Source organism: Nicotiana sylvestris, chromosome 9, assembly GCF_000393655.2.
Source record: "Nicotiana sylvestris chromosome 9, ASM39365v2, whole genome shotgun sequence".
NCBI lineage: Eukaryota > Viridiplantae > Streptophyta > Magnoliopsida > Solanales > Solanaceae > Nicotiana > Nicotiana sylvestris.
In genome coordinates, this window is record NC_091065.1 from 64245275 (window position 1) to 64264893 (window position 19619).

At 38.9% G+C, this 19619-nt stretch overlaps 1 protein-coding gene across 1 annotated transcript; it reads right to left on the reverse strand.

Moving 5' to 3' along the window:
* Positions 1 to 4513: 4513 nt before the first annotated feature.
* LOC138877676 (uncharacterized) lies at positions 4514 to 9659 on the reverse strand. The gene is made up of 10 exons (XM_070157302.1): positions 9537 to 9659; positions 9014 to 9263; positions 8648 to 8932; positions 8372 to 8512; positions 7056 to 7741; positions 6594 to 6818; positions 5855 to 5938; positions 5628 to 5809; positions 4785 to 5462; positions 4514 to 4694 (listed from the first exon to the last, which is right to left on the reverse strand). The coding sequence occupies exons 1-10, from the start codon at positions 9657 to 9659 to the stop codon at positions 4514 to 4516; spliced, it is 2835 nt and encodes a 944-aa protein (XP_070013403.1).
* Positions 9660 to 19619: the final 9960 nt, after the last annotated feature.

The following is a 19619-nucleotide window of genomic DNA, read 5'->3' on the forward strand; positions in this document are numbered from 1 at the left end:
GGCTCATATATTGCGTACAAAAGTTGTGGTCCAAAGCTCTCCTAATCCTAGTCTGAATCTGCTTCAGGGATTGATGATGGGGTGGATGCAAACCTCGTCCTCCACTTCTCAGCTTCGCATGCTAAGGTGGATGCTTCGCATCCACCCTTTGTTCCTCCATCTCAGCTTTGCCCAGGTGCGGATGCTATGGGGATGCTATGGGCTGACTTCATTGCTAAGGGGTGCACCAAGAATCTTCTTTTCCAACATCCAACCTCTTTTCCTCTAGTTGGAACATCTTTTCTTCATATTTTTGCACTCCAAATACCCTAAATCATCACACATAACCCCATTAGTCATAAAACCAATAATTAAACCATGTTGGGCATTTTAACACTAAATAGCAACAAAAAGCGGTTAAAACATGGGTAAAGTAACATCAAAACATATAGAAATATGCCCAACATCACCATCCCACACTTAAACTTTTGTTCGTCCTCGAGCAAAGTAAAATCAATCCACAACCGATCAAACAAAACTAAGCTTATTGTTATCAAGCCACACATTTCAATTAAGCTGAAGCACCTATGACTTTGGCTGATACCAACAATTAGCCCCTTGCATATGCATTCTCGAACTTCCTTCTCCATGTTAATAACACGTCAAATACACTATTGAACAATTCAAACCAATCAAATAGCACAATTCGGGATATCTCAACCTCAGAAACTGACTCCTTAGGATACCTACTTTTCGGGCCAACTTACTCACTTTGACTGAAAAGTTTAATAAAGTCGCCTATCCATCATGAAACATGTTCCCTCACCACAAAATCGAGAAAGATAGTCCGCACACTCAAATAAAATTTGAACGTAAATTAAGGACTTCAAAACTGTGGAAGAATTCTCTCACTCTCTCAATGAAGTTCACATGCGCACAAAAGGTACCATATGCTTGCCCTTAATGTAAATCTCTACTAATATAGGCTTGCTCGATCTCAAATCAATTAGAACTTTTCATGGTTATAATGTGGCCTAAGGGACGGGTAGGATATATTTAGGAATAGTAGCTCACCCTCCTAAGCACTTTAACATATCACATAATTAACATTGAGCACAAATTCTTCAATCCCATCTTCCATTTTTCAACAAAAATCACTCTCATCTACGTTCCCTTCTTTTTTAAGCACTACCTTAATGTATACCCCACTAGCAAGAATAGGACAACAATTTTTTTTTTAACTATTACAAAAAAAAAATCAAATTTCACTAGTGGCGTATTATTTTACAAAATAAGTGCACCCTTCTTTCTTTCATTTGTTCCACTCAAAAGACAACCCACACTCAGTCCTTTCTTACTTCTTTTAGTGCTCATTTTGCAATTAAAGTGCCTTAAGAGGTAAAGGATCAAAATAATGCTAATCAAGAACAAAAAGGGTATAGGCTTGTAATGTGGGTGCCAAATAAAAGTATATAGGCTCAAAAGTGTTAACTAGGGATAGATTTGATTTGTGGTAGCATTACAGTTCAAAAGGATCAAAGAAGGCCTAAAATCATATTTCAAATCGAGCAGAACCTAGGATTTCGCTTCAACTCACATACCAGGCAAGTTCTAGAGACAATTGTACAACACGAAACTTATACAAAAATTCTCACCACACATTGGCATATGATTCACCTAGGATGAATACATTTCAACTTTCAATCAAAGCAATTACTGAGTTAAGTCCCAATTTTTAATGCACACAGCACAACAATTAACACAGGAGTCAAGACAATGAGCCTAAGCGTCATGAAGAAGCTATTCAACTGTTAAAGGCAAAAATAGTCCTCACAAACTCATGGAGAAAGTTATAATCCACATGCTTAGGTCTAACTCTGTTAATATCAAACAGGTCACAGAATATGTTGAATTTAGTCAGAGTCTTTAAATGCTACACTACTCTAAAAAGAAAAACTAATAACCCGGTTCAAAAACTCATCCCTTGGAAAAGAACCGATGGACAAAGAAAAACCAAGGGGGATTATTGCCTAATAGATTATATTTACTAACTACTCAAGTAAGAAAATCTTTTTGTGCTTTTCTGAGGACCTTAATCCCTCAAGAGAACTGTCCAAGTAGTCCGTCGTCGGGAAAAGTCCTCTATTTCTTTTCCACACAAAACTCCATATATTTTTTTCATATTTTTTTTCAAAACATTATACAGCTACTTACTACAACTAAACATAACAAGAGTCTAAGAGTTACTACATATAGATTAATTCAATGTCAAAAGCATCAAAAAATTGTAATAGTTACGCACATTCATCCACACAAAAATATGAATAACCCCCACCCCACACTTAGAACCGTGCGTTGTCCCCAATGCACACAAATAAAGCAGAGTAGGTTGAGGAGAAACTCCCTCAAGTTAAGGTGGAGGGCTCCTCTGCGGTCGGCGGAAGTGCAGCAGCAGCAGTAGTGGTACGGGCAGCCGGGACGGAGGTAGCATCAACATCTGAGTGGGGTACTCTAAGCATCCACAACATCTATCATGGCATCCTCTAGCCTAGAAATAGAATCCTCCTGAATAGGGAGCTTGGCCACAGTCGTATCATCGCCGAGGGAAACTGAGTTTGTAGTATGCAACACGTCGGTCTCAGTAGGCATGGAAAACGGAGCCTTAGGACTATAGGAGGGGCTGAGGTAGACGGTCCAGTAGTGGACGATGCAAGCAACTACGAGATATCTATATTTGCACGTTGAACCAAAGCACGGAGGAGTAATGATACCTCTCTCATCACCTTGGCCTGCTCATCTTGAACTCGGCTTAGATCCGCGTGCATCTGAATCAACTCAGCTCTAGTAGCACTCAACTCTGTCTGAGTCGCTTTCAACTCAGCCTTGTTCTCTTGCATATCAGCTTGCAGTTGCTCAGATAACTGCTGAATAGTGAGCTTAGACGACCTTCCTTTGTTCGGCTCTAGTACCTGAGTAACATCATATGGCTCTAGAGCTTTAGCCTCAATGTCATCATTCTCCTTGTCCCATTTTACTCCCATCTCCGTCAAGTAAGCCGATAGGGTGTTTGCAAAGAACAACCTCCACTAATAGTTCATCCTAGTGCGCTGCATCTGGTCATGCATGATGACCCCTAGGTTAAGCGGTATCCCCTCCAATAAAGCACACAACACTAGTGCTCGGTGTCGAGGGACATCAGTTTTGTGTTGGCATGGCATCAAGCGATTGCATAGGAAGTTTAAAGCTGCCTGTATGAATGCGTTCATGAATTCTTTGTCCATAGAATGGTACTCCACACTCCCATGCTTCCAATCTACCTCTTTCCTGGTAGGGCACAGAACAGACTTAATGTGTGCATAATTAGGTGTTTTGCACATAGAGTCAAACCTGTCTGTTGGTGTGTGTGGCACCCCTAAGAAATTGTTAAGAGCTTCAGCTGAGACATTAATGTCCACCCTTCTTACTCTCACAATGTTTCCCCGTGAATGATGCCAATTGGCGTAAAGCTCTCTAACGATAGTGAGGTTGTCCTTGCCATGGCCCTTCAAGATGGGCCCCCATTGTTGCACTTCTCGAATGGATTTCAGAAAATCTAGATAGTTTTTCTTAAGCATTCCAATGTTGATTGGCTTTTCTGGAATATACTTCTTTGAACCCAGGATCTTTTCGTAAGCTCGGAACGCCTTTTCACTAAAAAAAAATTATCTTCCCAGGCAGCTCGGTCTATTGATTCGCCCTCATCTTCATCACTCATGTCAATATGTGGGAGCTCATCATCCGAATCAGACTCGGACTCAGATTCTACAATAGCTTTCTGCTTCCCTTTCTCTCTCGGGTCACTCTGCTTAGAGGGTTGGCATTGGTGCGGCACATGTTCTCTGATTTCTACCCCCTTGCTTGGCGGATTTGATGATGTTGTTGAAGTACCCCTCTTCACCGTCCTTCTTACCAATGGTTCATCCTCTTCTTGATCAGATTCGTCAACTAACTGCCTAGTCGGCAGTTCCTTAGCTTTCTCGGTCCGCTTCCTTTTGTTTGGTGGCTTTGGAGTACATGTAGCCTTTCCAGTAGGCTTTTTAGGTGGTTGTTTGTTATTATCTCTCTCTTGTTGTTTGGACGTTTTGCTTATTGCCGGCATATTATGAACCTAAGTACCTGGGATATGAACTCGGATGCGATGCATCCAAGGGATTTCTCTAAATTGTTTTTTGGACGCTGTTGTGGACGCCTTGGAACACCTTCACTGCCTTGAGCAGTTGGTCCGTGATTTATTAAGGCTGAGGGGGATGCGACACATCTACCCTATTTTCCCAAGCCTAACTTTTTTTTTGATAAATACATACAAGAACTAATTTCTACAAAATGAAAAATTCAAGGAACTCCTAGAAAAAGAAAAAAACTAAGGAATACAGATCAAATGGAAAAAAAATAAACAAACTACAAAAACAAAAGAAAATACTTTGGATTGCCTCCCAAGAAGCGCCTAATTTAATGTCGTAGCATGACTCAACACTCCATCATACGTTAACCAAATCTACTGAGGTCTTGTAACGTTTATGTCACCACCCCAATAGTGTTTTACTCGCTGCCCATTCACCAAGAATGTACCACTTGAATTTATGTCCCGCAATTCAACTGTTCCATGAGGAGTCACACTTACCACAACGAGAGGGCCTGCCCAACGGGACTTAATCTTTCCAGGAAAAAGCTTTAGCCTTGAATTAAACAAGAGAACTTCTTGACCCAGCTCAAACTCACGATGTTGGATGTGCTTGTCATGCCACCTCTTGGTCTTTTCTTTATACAACTTGGCATTTTCATAAGCATGCAACCGAAACTCATCAAGCTTATTGAGTGGTAGCAGTCTTTTTTCACCGGCTAAGTCCATATCCATATTTAGCTTTTTGATTGTCCAATAAGCTTTGTGTTCTAGCTCAACGTGCAAATGACATGCCTTCTCATAAACCAACTTGTACAGAGAAGTACCTATTGGAGTCTTGTATGCAGTTCGGTAAGCCCATAATGCATCTTCTAACTGACCTGACCAATCTTTCCTATTTGCACTCACTATTTTCTCCAAAATCTGTTTTACCTCTCTGTTTGACACTTCAACTTGACCACTTATTTGAGGGTGATACGCAGTAGCAACCTTGTGTCTTACCCCATATTTTGCTAGAATATTTTTCAACAATTTGTTGCAAAAGTGTGTTCCTCCATCACTTATCAACACCCTTGGAGTTCCAAAGTGTGTGAAAATGTGTTTCTTTACGAAGCTTACCACGACCTTTGCATCATTAGTAGGAAGAGCAATGGCCTCAACCCACTTAGACACATAATAGACTGCAACCAAAATGGATCTGTGACTATTAGAGTATGGAAATGGTCCCACGAAATCAATTCCCCAGACATCAAAGAGCTCTACTGCCAAAATATTTTGCAAAGGCATCTCGTTCCTCTTCGTGATTATACCTGTTCTTTGACACCTATCACAATTTTTAACAAAAGCATGTGCATTTTTAAACAATTTTGGCCAGTAAAAACCTGATTGCAAAACCTTTTGTGCAGTTATGTCTCCACCATGGTGACCTCCATAAAGAGAAGCATGATAGTCATGCAATATTGCATTCATCTCCTCCTCGGGGACACACCTTCTTACCAATTGATTTGTGCATTGCTTGTATAGAAAAGGATCGTCCCACATGTAAAATCTCACGTTATGTAAAAATCTTCTTCTATGATCAGTTGTGAATTCTGGTGGAGTCACCCCACTTGCAATAAAATTCACATAATCAGCATACCATGGGGTTTCATCCGAAGTGATGGCTAGTAACTGTTCATCAGGAAATGTTTCTTTGATTGATTCTCATTCAGTTACATGGCCTCGATTTTCCAACCTGGACAAGTGATCTGCAACCTGATTCTCTGTCCCTTTTTGATCTCGAATCTCTAAATCAAATTCCTGCAAAAGAAGAACCCATCAGATTAACCTTGGCTTGACATCTTTCTTTTCAAATAAATACGTGATAGCTGAGTGATCTGTGTAAACTATGACTTTGGTTCCCACTAGATAGGACCTGAACTTATCAAATGCTCATACTACTGCAAGCAACTCTTTTTCAGTAACAGTGTAATTCATTGCTGGATTAAGAGTTCTGCTCGCATAATGAATGGAGTAAAAGATTTTCTCCTTCCGCTGCCTCAAAACAACTCCAATGGCTATGTCACTTGCGTCACATCAACTCAAATGGAAGATTCCAATCTGGAGCAATAATAATTGGTGCAGTAACTAATCTTCTTTTCAGCTCATCAAATGCTTTCAGACAAGCATCATCAAACTTGAAGGATGTATCTTTCTCAAGAAGCTTGCACAAAGGAGATGAAATTTTTGAAAAATCTTTAATGAAACGACGATAAAAACCTGCATGGCCCAAGAAACTGCGAATGCCTCTAACTGATGTCGGTGGAGGTAATTTTTCAATTGCTTCCACCTTTGCTTTATCTACCTGCAATCCATTCTTGGACACTTTGTGCCCTAGGACGATACCTTCTCTTACCATGAAATGATATTTTTTCCAATTCAGTACCAAATTTGTTTCTTCACACCTAGCAAGTACCTTGTCAAGATTCATTAAACATTCATCAAAAGAACATCCAAATACAGAAAAATCATCCATAAATACTTTCACAAATCTTTCAACCATATCAGTAAAAATAGCCACCATACACCTTTGGAAAGTTGCAGGTACATTACAGAGACCAAATGGCATTCTTTTAAATGCATATGTCCCATAGGGACGTGTAAATGTGGTCTTCTCTTGGTCCTCTGGGGCTATAACAATCTGATTATATCCCGAGTAGCCATCCAAAAAATATTAGTATTCCTATCCAGCTAATCTATCAAGCATTTGGTCAATAAATGGGAGAGGAAAATGGTCTTTTTGGGTGGTATTATTCAATTTTCTATAATCTATGCAAATCCTCCACCCAGTAACAGTTCGAATGGGAATTAGATCATTATTTTCATTTGTCACTACAGTCATTCCCCCTTTCTTTGGAACACATTGAACTGGACTTACCCATTTGCTATCAAAGATTGGAAATACAATACCTGCATCAAGCCAATTAATCACTTCTTTTCTTACCACCTCTTTCATGTTGGGATTTAGGCGGCATTGTTGTTCTATGCTCGGCTTGTGTCCTTCCTCCATGAGAATTTTATGCATGCAAAAAGCTGGACTAATACCTCTTATGTCAGACATTGTCCACCCAATTGCTCTTTTATGCTCACGTAGTACTCTCAGCAATTTTTCCTCCTGCAATTTAGACAAATCAGAAGAAATGATAACAGGTAATGTATCAAAACTACCCAAATAAGCATAATGAAGGTAAGAAGGTAAAGGCTTTAGTTCCAATTTTGGAGCTTCTTCAATTGATGGCTTCGGAGGAGGACCATTTGGTCTGTTTAAAGGTTCAAAGGGATTTAAACCTTTCATATATTCACATGATGCATTCAAAATATGTTTCATCTCTTCAACCTCATCATTAATCTCTAAACTCTCAAACAACATGATTATTTTCTCTAAAGAATCCTTCAAATATACGCTTGGGGCAATAAGTTGCTCATCCATCTCCATGACAGATATCATAGACAACTCTTCATAATGGCGAGGAAGTTGAATTGCTTTGTATACATTAAAAACAGCTTCCTCATTGTCGACTCTCATGATCATTTTTCCTTCTCTTACTTTAATTATAGCATCACCTGTAGCCAAGAGAGGTCTTCCCAATATAATAAAAACTTTTTTATCGGCTTCAAAATCCAAGATAATGAAATCAGCCGGGAAAATAAATTTTCCAATTTTCAAAAACACATCTTCAATCACCCCTTCCGGGTAAGCTATGGACTTGTCTGCTAGTTACAACATCACCGTGGTGGGTTTTGGAGCTCCCAAACCCAATTGTTTGTACAAAGACAATGGCATCAAATTTATGCTCACTCCCAAATCACAAAGTGCATGGCCTACATCAATATTACCTATTCTCACAGGGATAGTAAAGCTGCCAGGATCCTTAAGCTTTTGAGGAGGCTTATTTTGGACCCTTGAAGTGCACTCCTCATTAAGTGCAACTGTTTCAAATTCAGTCAATCTCCTCTTGTTAGCCACAATATCTTTTATGTACTTGGCATACTTTGGAATTTCACGAACCGCATCTACCAATGGAATATTCAATTGAATCTGACTCAACATAGAGAGAAATTTGTTGAACATGCGATCATCATTCTTTTTCTGCAATCTTTGTGGAAAAGGTGGTGGTGGCCTTGGAACATTCACAAACGCTGAAATTGTATCATCTTTCTTTACTTTCTATGTTGCTTTGGGAATCAATTTACCCTCAGGTATAGGCTTGTCTTTTCTCTTATTTGGAACTTCTTCTAATTCCTTTCCAGTTCTAAGTGTAATTGCACTAACTTGCAAGTTTTTCTCTGTATCACTTAGAAGAGCACCTATAGGTCTAGTGTTTTGATTTGCAGCTAGTTGTCACATTTGTCTTTCAAGATTTCTGAAGTCAGTTCTGAGTTGTTGATTGTCATGCAACAATTTCTTCAACAAATCATTTGTACTTTCTTCTACCTGCTGGGGTGGCCTTTGTGGTTGCTTAAAATTACCTTGGGGTCTATATTGATTCTGATTTGATTGATTTCCACCCCATGAGAAATTAGGATGATTCCTCCAATTTGGATTGTAAGTGTTCCCATATTGTGCATGTTGGTTCATTGGACCTCTACTTTGTTGCCCCACATAATAAATAGATTCAGGATTCGTGGGGCACATGTCACTCGTGTGATTGTCACCACACATTTCACAACAAATCGACATTTGTTGAACATGTTGCATTTGTTGTGTCTGGTTCATTGTCATTCTATTCATTTGATTTGCCAATTTTGTTATATCTGCTCTCATGGTGGAAAAGTCATCAAGTTCAAGTACCCTTGTTGCGTTCTAATTCATTGCTCTCCTTGGTTCTCCCTCACCTTGCCAATTATGATCATTAGCAATAAAATTGTTTAGCAGAAGTTGTACTTCACTATATGGTCTCGCCATGCAACTACCTCCACAAGCTGAATCAAGATTCATCTTTGAAGTCTCATCTAATCCATCAACAAAAGTATGGCCCAATACCTCATCAGTCTGACAATGATGTGGACAGTCTCGGAGTAGTTTCTTGTATCTTTCCCAAGCTTGGCGAAGAGTCTCACCATCTCGTTGTTGAAACCCAAGAATCTGGCTCCGCAAAGACTTTGTCTTTTTAGTGGGGAAAACTTGATTAAGAATTTCTTTGCTAAATCATCCCAAGTATGGATTGAATTAGCAGGATCCTTCTGCAACCATTCTTTATCTTCCCCCAACAATGAAAAAGGAAACAAGGTCAGCCTGACATAGTCCTTGGAAATATTTGGATAGTTGTAAGTATCCGTGATTTCCAAAAAAAATCTGAATGTGCCTCTGTGGGTCTTCATGAGATAGACCTACAAATTGCCCAGCGGACTAAATCACCTGTACCATGTACTGTTTAAGCTCAAAGTGACCAGTGATATCAGGCTTCATAATAGCCTGAGTCATATTAGAAAGATTTGGCCTTGCAGCTTCTATTACCAGACGCCCTTTATTACCTGCCATCACTGTTGGCTATGGTTAAACTAAAATGTCCAACTCTCTTTCTATTTTGTATCTAACTTCCAACTCCTTTCTCGCTCTATGAAGTGTTCTTTCAATTTCAGGATCATAAGGAAAGAAATTGCTTGTGCTTCTACTCCTCCGCATTCAAGAGAAGAGCCTGCGTAACACAAACAAAGTGAATTGAAAATTAACGCTTAAACAAATAGTTAATAAAAGCTTAACTCAATCAAGTAGCCAATTTTTAACTCCCCGGCAACGGCGCCAAAAATTTGTTGCGACCAAAACACTGACGCAAGTGTACGCGATCGTCAAGTAATATAGTAATAAGTAAAGTATCGTTCCCACAAGGAATTATGATCAACTTATCGATTGATGAAAAAAACAATTATCAATTCAAGCTAATTCATCACAAAATACATAAATAACCAACTTACAATTTAAATAGTAATAAAATAATAATACAACGCAAAGTTTACTACACCACTTATGCAATTTCTTTTAACAATCAATAAAAGAGATATTCCAGGGTCATGGGCTTGCTAGAGATCATGCTACGCTTTTAACTTAAGAATGATTTATTGAATTATTTGGGTTATTGATTATAGGGTTAATAATACCCATAAGAATCTGTCGAATTCTTATGCGCCTATTTAGGTTAAACTAATACCTATATTTATATGGCATTAATATTAACTCAAATGCATTTACAATTCCTATTTTTCAACCAAACAAGGCAATTAAGTATATTTCTATCTTAATTGCTAATCTTTCACCCGATGCCCAGGATCAAGATCTTGTTCTATTTGATTCTATATGCAAGCAAGAATTTCCTTTTTCAAGTTTAACTCAAGATTCATAAAATCTATTTCACTGTTAACTACGCAGTAAAATAATTAATAGCAGAATCAAATAAACAACCCATAACGATAAATTCAAGATCGTCAATTTAAGCTTCAAACAACTTAATCATCTAACACCCATGACCCCAGAATATTTGAGTTTTTAGCCACTCATATTCATACAAACATCAACAATATAAGTCTTAAACATAAAATAAATAGATACTAGAAGAAAGTTTAGAAAAACTCTTTTAATCCTTGCTCCAAAGTGTTGTTCCTCTTTGATTTTTGATACTTGAAGATGAATCTCTTCTTCTTCTTCTCTCTAAAATCAGGTCTACTCCTCTTTTTCTCCTTTCCCAATTTGTTATATGACCTAAAAGAGGTGTTTTTGGCTTATATATTGGGTACAAAAGTTGTGGGCCAAAGTTCTCCTAATCCTAGTCTGAATCTGCTTCAGGGATTGATGTTGGGGTGGATGCTTCGCATCCCTTTGTTCCTCCATCTCAGCTTTGCCCAGGTGCGGACACTATGGGGATGTTATGGGCTGACTTCACTGCTAAGGGATGCACTAAGAATCTTCTTTCCAAGGTTGGATGCGACTTCCTCTAGTTGGAACATCTTTTCTTCATATTTTTGCACTCCAAACAACTAAATCATCACACACAACCCCATTAGTTATAAAACCAATAATTAAACCATGTTGAGCATTTTAACACTGAATAGCAACAAAAAGCGGTTAAAACATGGGTAAAGTAACATCAAAACATATAGAAATATGCCTAACATTAGGGGGGAAAATAATTAAGGGGGAATAGATTCTGGGGGAATAAAGGAAATGCGAACGTCATTCTGGTTCTTCGGAGGAACATGAATTATAAGTTTGTCATCATCAAAAAGGGGGAAATTGATAGGTTATATGTATACCCCTGTTATGTTTTGATGATCTAACAAACTTACTATTAAGAATCAGATAAGGAACCTGATACACATCCTCAAGAACTTAAAGATCAACAAGTCTCCAATATGAGACACAGTTCAACTATTTAAAGTCAAAGGAACAACAGAGGGAACAGAAACCTACCAGTTTCCGAGGTGACTATACAAGTCAACTCCCCCAGCCGTAAAGTTATTGCATGCACACGCAACATTGCAAAAAATGGTGCAGTGGTGAACTTTATAGGGAATGCACTTTACCTAACTTGCTTGCATATTCAACTGATGTCACAAATAAATTATTAACATCAAGCAAAGGTAAAACAAAATACTTGCACATTCAATAATTGATCAAGCATTCTCTCAAGTCATCTATCAATATTGCAAGTGACTCTCAAGGGCGTTAAGAACAAAGAACAACATAACAATAGACCAGTACCAAGTATCGAGTTATATCATGTCCTTAGTTGTGTACCTTTTTTAAAGCACTCTACTTGTAATTCTTACTTAGCTTAGTTAGAAGCATTATGTAGGAAATCATTGTAAATCATAAACCTTTGTGGTTGTGTCTTGGCTAGAGTTAGTCGAGTTATAAAGTCTTTGTAATAAAGTTATTATAAAGTGGCTCGTAATAGTATTGTTACAAGTTAGTGAGGGATTAAGAGGTTAATTCCTAGATTATAATAGTTTGTAATCTAAAGTTTGCTCAGTAATGAAGGTGAAATCCTACAAGGGTAGGTCATGGTTTTTGATCTCGTGAGCAGGGAGTTTTCCACGTAAAACTCCATTGTGTCATTTACTTACTGCAGTGCGCGTGTGTTCTTTGGGAATTAATAGAGAACCTGGTTTTCTATATAGTTAGGTGGACCCTTAATTTCTATCAATTGGTATCAGAGCAGGTTCTTTCTATCAGGCTAACACCTAGAAAGGATCCTCATGGTTGCTCCGCCAAACTTCAAAGAAGGTCAAAGTACTTACAGACTACCAAGATTTAATGGCCAGTACTATGGATAGTGGAAGACAAGGATGCACGACTTCATTATGGTTAAAGACTTAGAGCTCTAGGATATCCTAAATGATGGACCCTTCATTCCTATGAAGACCATTGGAGACCCTGTAGTGACAGTTCCTAAAATGAGAAAGTAATATAATGATCCTGATCGCAAGGCTGTTGAAAAGAACTTTCAAGCTAAGAAAATCCTCGTCTGTGGTATTGGACCAGATGAGTACATCAGGATTTCAGCATGCCAATCAGCTAAGGAAATCTGGGAAGCTCTCCAAACAGCTCATGAAGGGAATACACAGTAAAACAGTCCAAGATTGACATGCTGACCACAGTGTATGATCTTTTTCAAAAAAAAAGGATGATGTGTCCATTCAGGATATGCACACTCGCTTCACGTCCATCATCAATAAGCTTCACTTACTAGGAGAGATCATCCCCGAGAACAAACTTATTAGGAAGATACTTAGTGTATTACCTAGTTCCTAGGAAAGTAAAGTAAATGCCATTACAGAGACAAAGGATATTCAGGAGCCGACCATTGATGAACTTATCAGCAATCTCAAGACCTCTGAAATGATGAAGAAGGGGCATAATGAGAGAAGAGATCCTAAAAGGGAGAAGAACTTGGTCGTCAAGATGGACAGTGACTCAGGTGGTGAGGATGTTGATATGGCCTACCTGACAAAAAGGTTTCAGAAAATAATTTGCATAAATTGAGGCATTCCAAAATGAGGCAGCTCCAGCAAGCCAAAAGGTTATGACCTATGTCATAAGTGCGGCAATCCAGGACACTTCATCAAGGATTTCCCTCTCCTCAAGTAAGATCAATACAGACACAACATTGATAAAGCAGCTAAGAGGAACCAGGTTCCTAACAAACGATTTAAGAGAAAAGATGTCGCTGACAATGTTGTCAAACAAGCCCTTATTGCATGGGGAGACTCTTTCAGCGAATCTAAAGAAGATGATGATCAAGGTGATAGCTCCATGATGGTAGTGGAAAGTGAAGCAACTGAGTATGACTCAATCTTTGCCCTTATGGCAAAATCTGACAATGATGAAGATGATGATGAGGTAAACTTCTTAGATGTTCAAAGAAATCTCTTATTCTCCGAAAAAACTTATGTCTTTGGCAAATGTTTAATTGATACGTATCATAGCCTTATAAATGATAAAGATGCCTTAACTGTGGAACTAAGAGAAGTAGAACAATTGAGAGATGATCTAGTAGTTGTGGTGGTAGATTTAGAGGAAACCATTGAGAGTCTGAAGAAAGAAAAAGATGCATTCACTGAAAAAATTGCAAACATTGAACATGAGAGAGATGATCTAGTAGTTGTTGTGGTCAATCTAAAAGAAACCATTCAGTGTGCTAGAAAGGAGAAAGAGGTTTTAATTGAGAGGGTTGCTAACATTGAGCATGAGAGAGATGACCTATTAGTGGTGGTTGTAGACCTAAAGGAAACAATTGAGGAACTAAAAAGGGAAAGTAGGCCTAGGAACACTTAAAAAGGAAAGGAAGTTGTAAGTGAAGCACATCTTAGGCTGAAGATGAGTTAAAATCAATGAAATCTAGTATGTGTGAAGAGCTTGAGAAAACAGATAACTTCGGGAAGACCTAGGAAAAGTGAAGAGTGACATAGAAAAATCACTTAAATGGACCTGGTCCTCTGATGTAATCACTGCTATATATACAAACAGTGGGGGAAACAGGCAGGGAATTGGGTTTCAAAGGAAAAGACTCCCTACAACCCTCATAGCAAGTACGTTACTGTACCTGATAACTGGCTCTGTACTCACTATGGTAACACCGGGCATTTTAAGGAAATCTCTAAGGCCAGATTTCAATCTCAACAAAAAAAATAAAGTTTTTGCTGAAAAAGTAACTACTGCTAGGGAACTTGGTCCTTCATATAAAAAAATGTGATGCCTGCTTGGACCAAAAAAATCCCTCATTTACCCCTTTCCTAATTACAAGGGAGCCAACCTTGTTTGGGTTCCTAAGTCTAACTCTTGATTTCATTGTGCAGGGAACAGTGAAATGGAGCATCCAACAATGGTACATGGATAGCGGTTGCTCGAAGCACATGATTGGAACTACAAATGATTTCTTTTCACTAAAGGCCCTGCATGGAGGGAGTGTATCCTTTGGAAATGGCAAGAAGGGATACGTTCTGGGAGTTGGAAGGATTGGGAAGTCTCTATCTCACTCTATTAAAAATGTGTACTACGTGAATGGGTTAAAGTACATCTTGATGAGTGTTTCCCAAATCTGTGACAAGGGAAACAAAGTGGAATTTGTATCCAAGATATGCACAGTCACAAATCTTGTGGCTGGTAAAGTGGTGTTAGCGGCCAAAAGATACAAAAATATCTACGTTGCTGACTTTGAGTCCTTATAAAATGGGAATCTCAGTTGTCTAAGTGTTGTTGATGATAATGTTGAGCTACTGCATAGAAGGTTAGGTCATGCAAGTTTCACGTTGCTAAACAAATTGGTCAAGAAGGACCTGGTTCGTGGTCTGCCCAAGTCAAGCTTCAAGGATCACAGGGTGTGTTATGCATGTGTAAAAGGAAAGCAAGTCAGATCCTCTTTCAAGCCCAAAAAGGAAGTTAGTACCTCAAGGCCACTTGATCTCCTCCATATGGATCTATATGGACCTATGAGGGTGCCGAGTAGAGCAGGAATGAAGTACATATTTGTTATAGTGGACGACTATTCCAGATTCACTTGGACTCTATTTTTCAGAACCAAGGATGAAACCTTTCAAGTGTTTGCGGCATTTGTGAAGAATATCTACGTGAAGATGATCCATAATGTAGTATGTAACAAGTCTGACCATGGGACAGAATTTGACAATGCTAAATTCGACGAATTCTATGCTGAAACGGAATCACTCACAATTTCTCAGCTCCAAGAACACCTCAACAAAATGGTATTGTGGAGAGAAAGAACAGGACTCTTGAAGACATGGCAAGAACAATATTGATTGAAAGTGGCATTGCAAAAGGTTTCTGGCTAGAAGTCGTAAACACTGCATGCTACTTGGTGAACAGGTGCATGATTAGGTTCCTTCTGAACAAACAACATATGAACTGCTGAACGGAAGGAAGCCCAAGCTGATACATTTAAGAAAATTTGGCTGCAAATGTTTTATCCTCAACAATGGCAAGGAAGCACTTGGAAAATTCGATGCCAAAAGTGATAAGGGAATCTTTCTAGGCTATTCATCACAAAGCAAAACCTACAAAGTATACAACAAAAGAACTCAATGTGTTAAGGAAAGCATACTTGTGATCTTTAATGAATCTCATGACCCATGTGGAAATGATTTGAATGATAAGAATGATCAAGATGGAGAACAGCCAATTATCCCTGGTGAAGTCATTGACATGGCAAATGGAAAGGCTGATATGATGAGCCACGTTGAGGAATCAAATGAGGATGGGGCAACCATATCTCCAATTGATGGAGAGGAACCTGGTCCCTCAATCACAACAATTGAAGCTGAGAACAGAGTTGTCGATGTTATCCAAGGCACCCACATGCTGAGATAAGTAGAAGCCAAGGTTCACAGTCTGAAATACTTGGATCCTCTAACAGTGAGACTCAGGTGTCTAATTGGAAGCACAAAAGCTCACATCCTCTTTAAAACATAATCACTCCTCTTGATTTAGGAATTCAAACCAGATCAAAGACAAGAAACTCGCTTACCTTCTCAACCTTTCTCTCTCAAATAGAGCCCAAAAATATAAATGAAGCATTGAAATATGCAGACTGGATTACAGCTATACAAGAAGAGCTCCATCGATTTGAAAGGAACAGAGTGTGGCACCTGGTTCCACGACCTGCTGATCAAACTGTTACAGGAATTAAGTGGGTATTAAGAAACAAACTCGATGAGTTTGGAAACATAATAAGGAGCAAGGCAAGGCTATTAGTTCAATGCTATAATCAAGAAGAAGGGATTGACTATGATGAAACGTTTTCTCCAGTTGCTCGAATGGAGGCCATCAAAATTCCCATTGCCTTTGCATCTCATATGGAATTCAAATTGTTCTAAATGGATGTCAAAAGTGCATTTCTGAATGGCTTTCTAAAGGAAGAGGTCTTCATCAAGCAACCACCTAGATTTGAGAATGATGAGCCTCCTAAGCATGTCTTTAAACTTGACAAGGCTATGTATGGGCTAAAGCAGGCTCCTCATGCTTGATATGAAAGGTTGTCAAAATTTCTTCTCAAAAATGGCTTTACATGAGAAAAATTTAACAACACCCTATTTCTGAAGAAACAAGTAAGGAACCTGCTCATTGTGCAGATCTATGTTGATGACATCATTTTTGGAGCAACAAACAACTCTCTGTGTGAGGAATTTGCAAAACTCACGGGGAGTGAGTTTGAAATGAGTATGATGGGGGAAATTGAATTTATTCTTAGGTTTACAAGTGAAGCAAACTCCCAAGGGGTCAATGATAAGTCAACAAAAGTACATCAAGGAGCTTATCAAGAGATTTGACATGGAAGGATCAAAGATCATTGATACTCTCATCGCCACAGCAACTCGACTGTACATGGATGAACCTGATCCCTCTGTGAATGAGACCATATATAGAGGTATCATAGGGTCACTCCTGTATCTCACAGAAAGCAGACCAGATTTTTTTTTTAGTGTGTTCTTTGTGCCAGGTTTCAATCTTATCCAAAGGAATCTCATCTAAAGGCAACTAAGAGAATCCTAAGATATCTCAAAGGAACACAGAACCTGGTCCTCTACTATCCCTCATGAGACAATTTTGATTTAATTAAGTATGCGGATGCTGACTACACTAGGTATCTGGTGGACAAGAAAAGCACTTCTGGTATAGCACATTTTCTGGGTTCATGTCTGATTTCATGGGGTACAAGAAAACAAAACTCAATGGCCCTCTTTATTGCAAAAACTGAATATGTAGATGATGCATCTTGCTGTGCTCAATTGTTATGGACTAAAAACACCTGGAAGATTTTGGTGTGTTCTCTGAGTGCGTGCCTTTACTATGTGACAATACCAGTGTGCTCAATATGGCCAAAAATCCAGTTCAACATAAGAGAACAAAGCACATTGACGTGCGACATCACTTCCTCAGAGATAATGTTGAAAAAGGGCTTATTTGTATGAAATTCTACAGCACAGAAGATCAAATTGCAGACATATTTACCAAAACACTGAGCAGAGAGCACTTTGAACAAAATCGCTTATCTCTAGGGTTGATGAAATCAAGCTGAGGACTTGGTCCCTCAATGATTGGCTGCGAAAGAGATGTAAAAGTAATACAGATAGAAAGTGTTTTCTGGCACAGTATAACTCATATATATACCGTTACAGGTAGACACGCATGACAATTATAGAGCAAAGAAGTAGCTAATGAAATGCACGTTGTTTCAAGAATGAGGCTTACATTTGCAAAATTGCAGGGAACCTGGTTCCCACAACACAGGTTAGTAGTTCCTCTGTACTCTCATGCACAACTTTTAAATGGCTGAAACGGTGCCATGTCATCAATTGTCAATTTTTTTTTCCCATTGTTTGAACCCAAATGTCTCGCCTCTTTATGAACCGACCCGACTACCTAAATTGCCACCCACTCCTAACCGGTTCCTCACCCCTATTAAATAACCCCTCTTAGTTACTTTCATAACTATCCACATCAAAGAATCCAAAATTCCTTTTTTCCCTTCTTTAAACCAAACACCTTCTTCTTTAACTCACCAAACTCCATCATGACTAAAAATCAAGAAGTCCAAAGTGTTCCAGTCATCGTCCCCACTGTGTCTTTACCTATTGAAACACCAGTGTTACAGCCAACACCCCCACTCCGACTAGTCCAAATCCTAAATCAAAGTCATAACCACCCATTTCTCCGACCCAGTCGAGTACTAGTTCTCATCGGAGTCATAAAACTTTGATTCCCAAAAAGTTTGTGGTTGTGACCTCTTCTTCTGCCTCGCCTGAAGCAATGGTCGAACAGGATACTGTGGAGAGAGAAGAAAATCCAGAAGTTACTAGTCTGCTTGTGCAAGAAAGATCTGCTCTTGAGAGGGAACAAGTTGAGGGGGAATAAGATATTGGTCATATCCCTGCTGAATTGACAACGACGGTCCCTGGACTTAATTCTACAGGTAATACTCATCCTACTTCTGAGTTTACCATGGGGTACAAGAACAAGAAGCCATAGAAAACATATTGTCTATAGCTGCTGAGGGAAGTATCATTGGGGGTGGTGTGTGTCTGAGTCTCAAGGGGGACAAAATAGTACAGTAGGTAGAGAGTAGGGAACTGGTGCATGTTGAAACATTAGCACCTGACAGTACTACTAGGGCACCTACTGAGGGTAGGGCTGTTCATTCGGATCGGATATCCGAAATCCGAACCGATCCATTCAATTTTGAAGTTCGGATTTCGGATTGGATCGGATTTCGGATTATGTTTATTAAAATTTTGGATTTTGGATCGGATTTCGGATTGGTATATTTTAATACAATCCAATCCGAAATCCGAAATTATTAGGACATGTATAAACACTACACTTTAATTTACATCAAACTCCAAGTTATTACCTTTACAATTGCTAGATTTAGCTATATTGGCACCATAGTACTCTCATAATTGCATAAACATGAATTTTTCTTAATGTATTGTCTCTTTTACAAAGAAAATATACATATTAGTTTAACTTTGAGGCATAATAATACGATCTGATATCCGATCCGATCCAAACTTTAAAATCCGATCTGATCCGATATAATTCGGATCGGATTCGGATTACATTTTCTAGAATCCGAAATCCGAAATTCGAATCCGAAATATGCTAAATCCGATCCGATCCGATCCATGCACAGCCCTAACTGAGGGACCTTATCCTTTCACCCAAGAGGAGCCAACCCCTGGTTCCTCTCAATCACCCTAGGGAAGTATTGATCTTGCTCCCTCTCATCACTTTTATGTTGAGCCCTTGTCCATAGTTGTCCCTGAGATGCGATCAATGTCTGAGGAAGAAAAGGAGGATAATGAAGAAGAAGATTATGATAATGTTTCTCTAGCAAGCTTGATCAGTGCTAGGAGTAGAAAGGCACCTCCCCAGGGGTCAACATCTAAAAGACCCATCACGAGGTTGCAAAAGAAGGAAGAATTTGAGTCT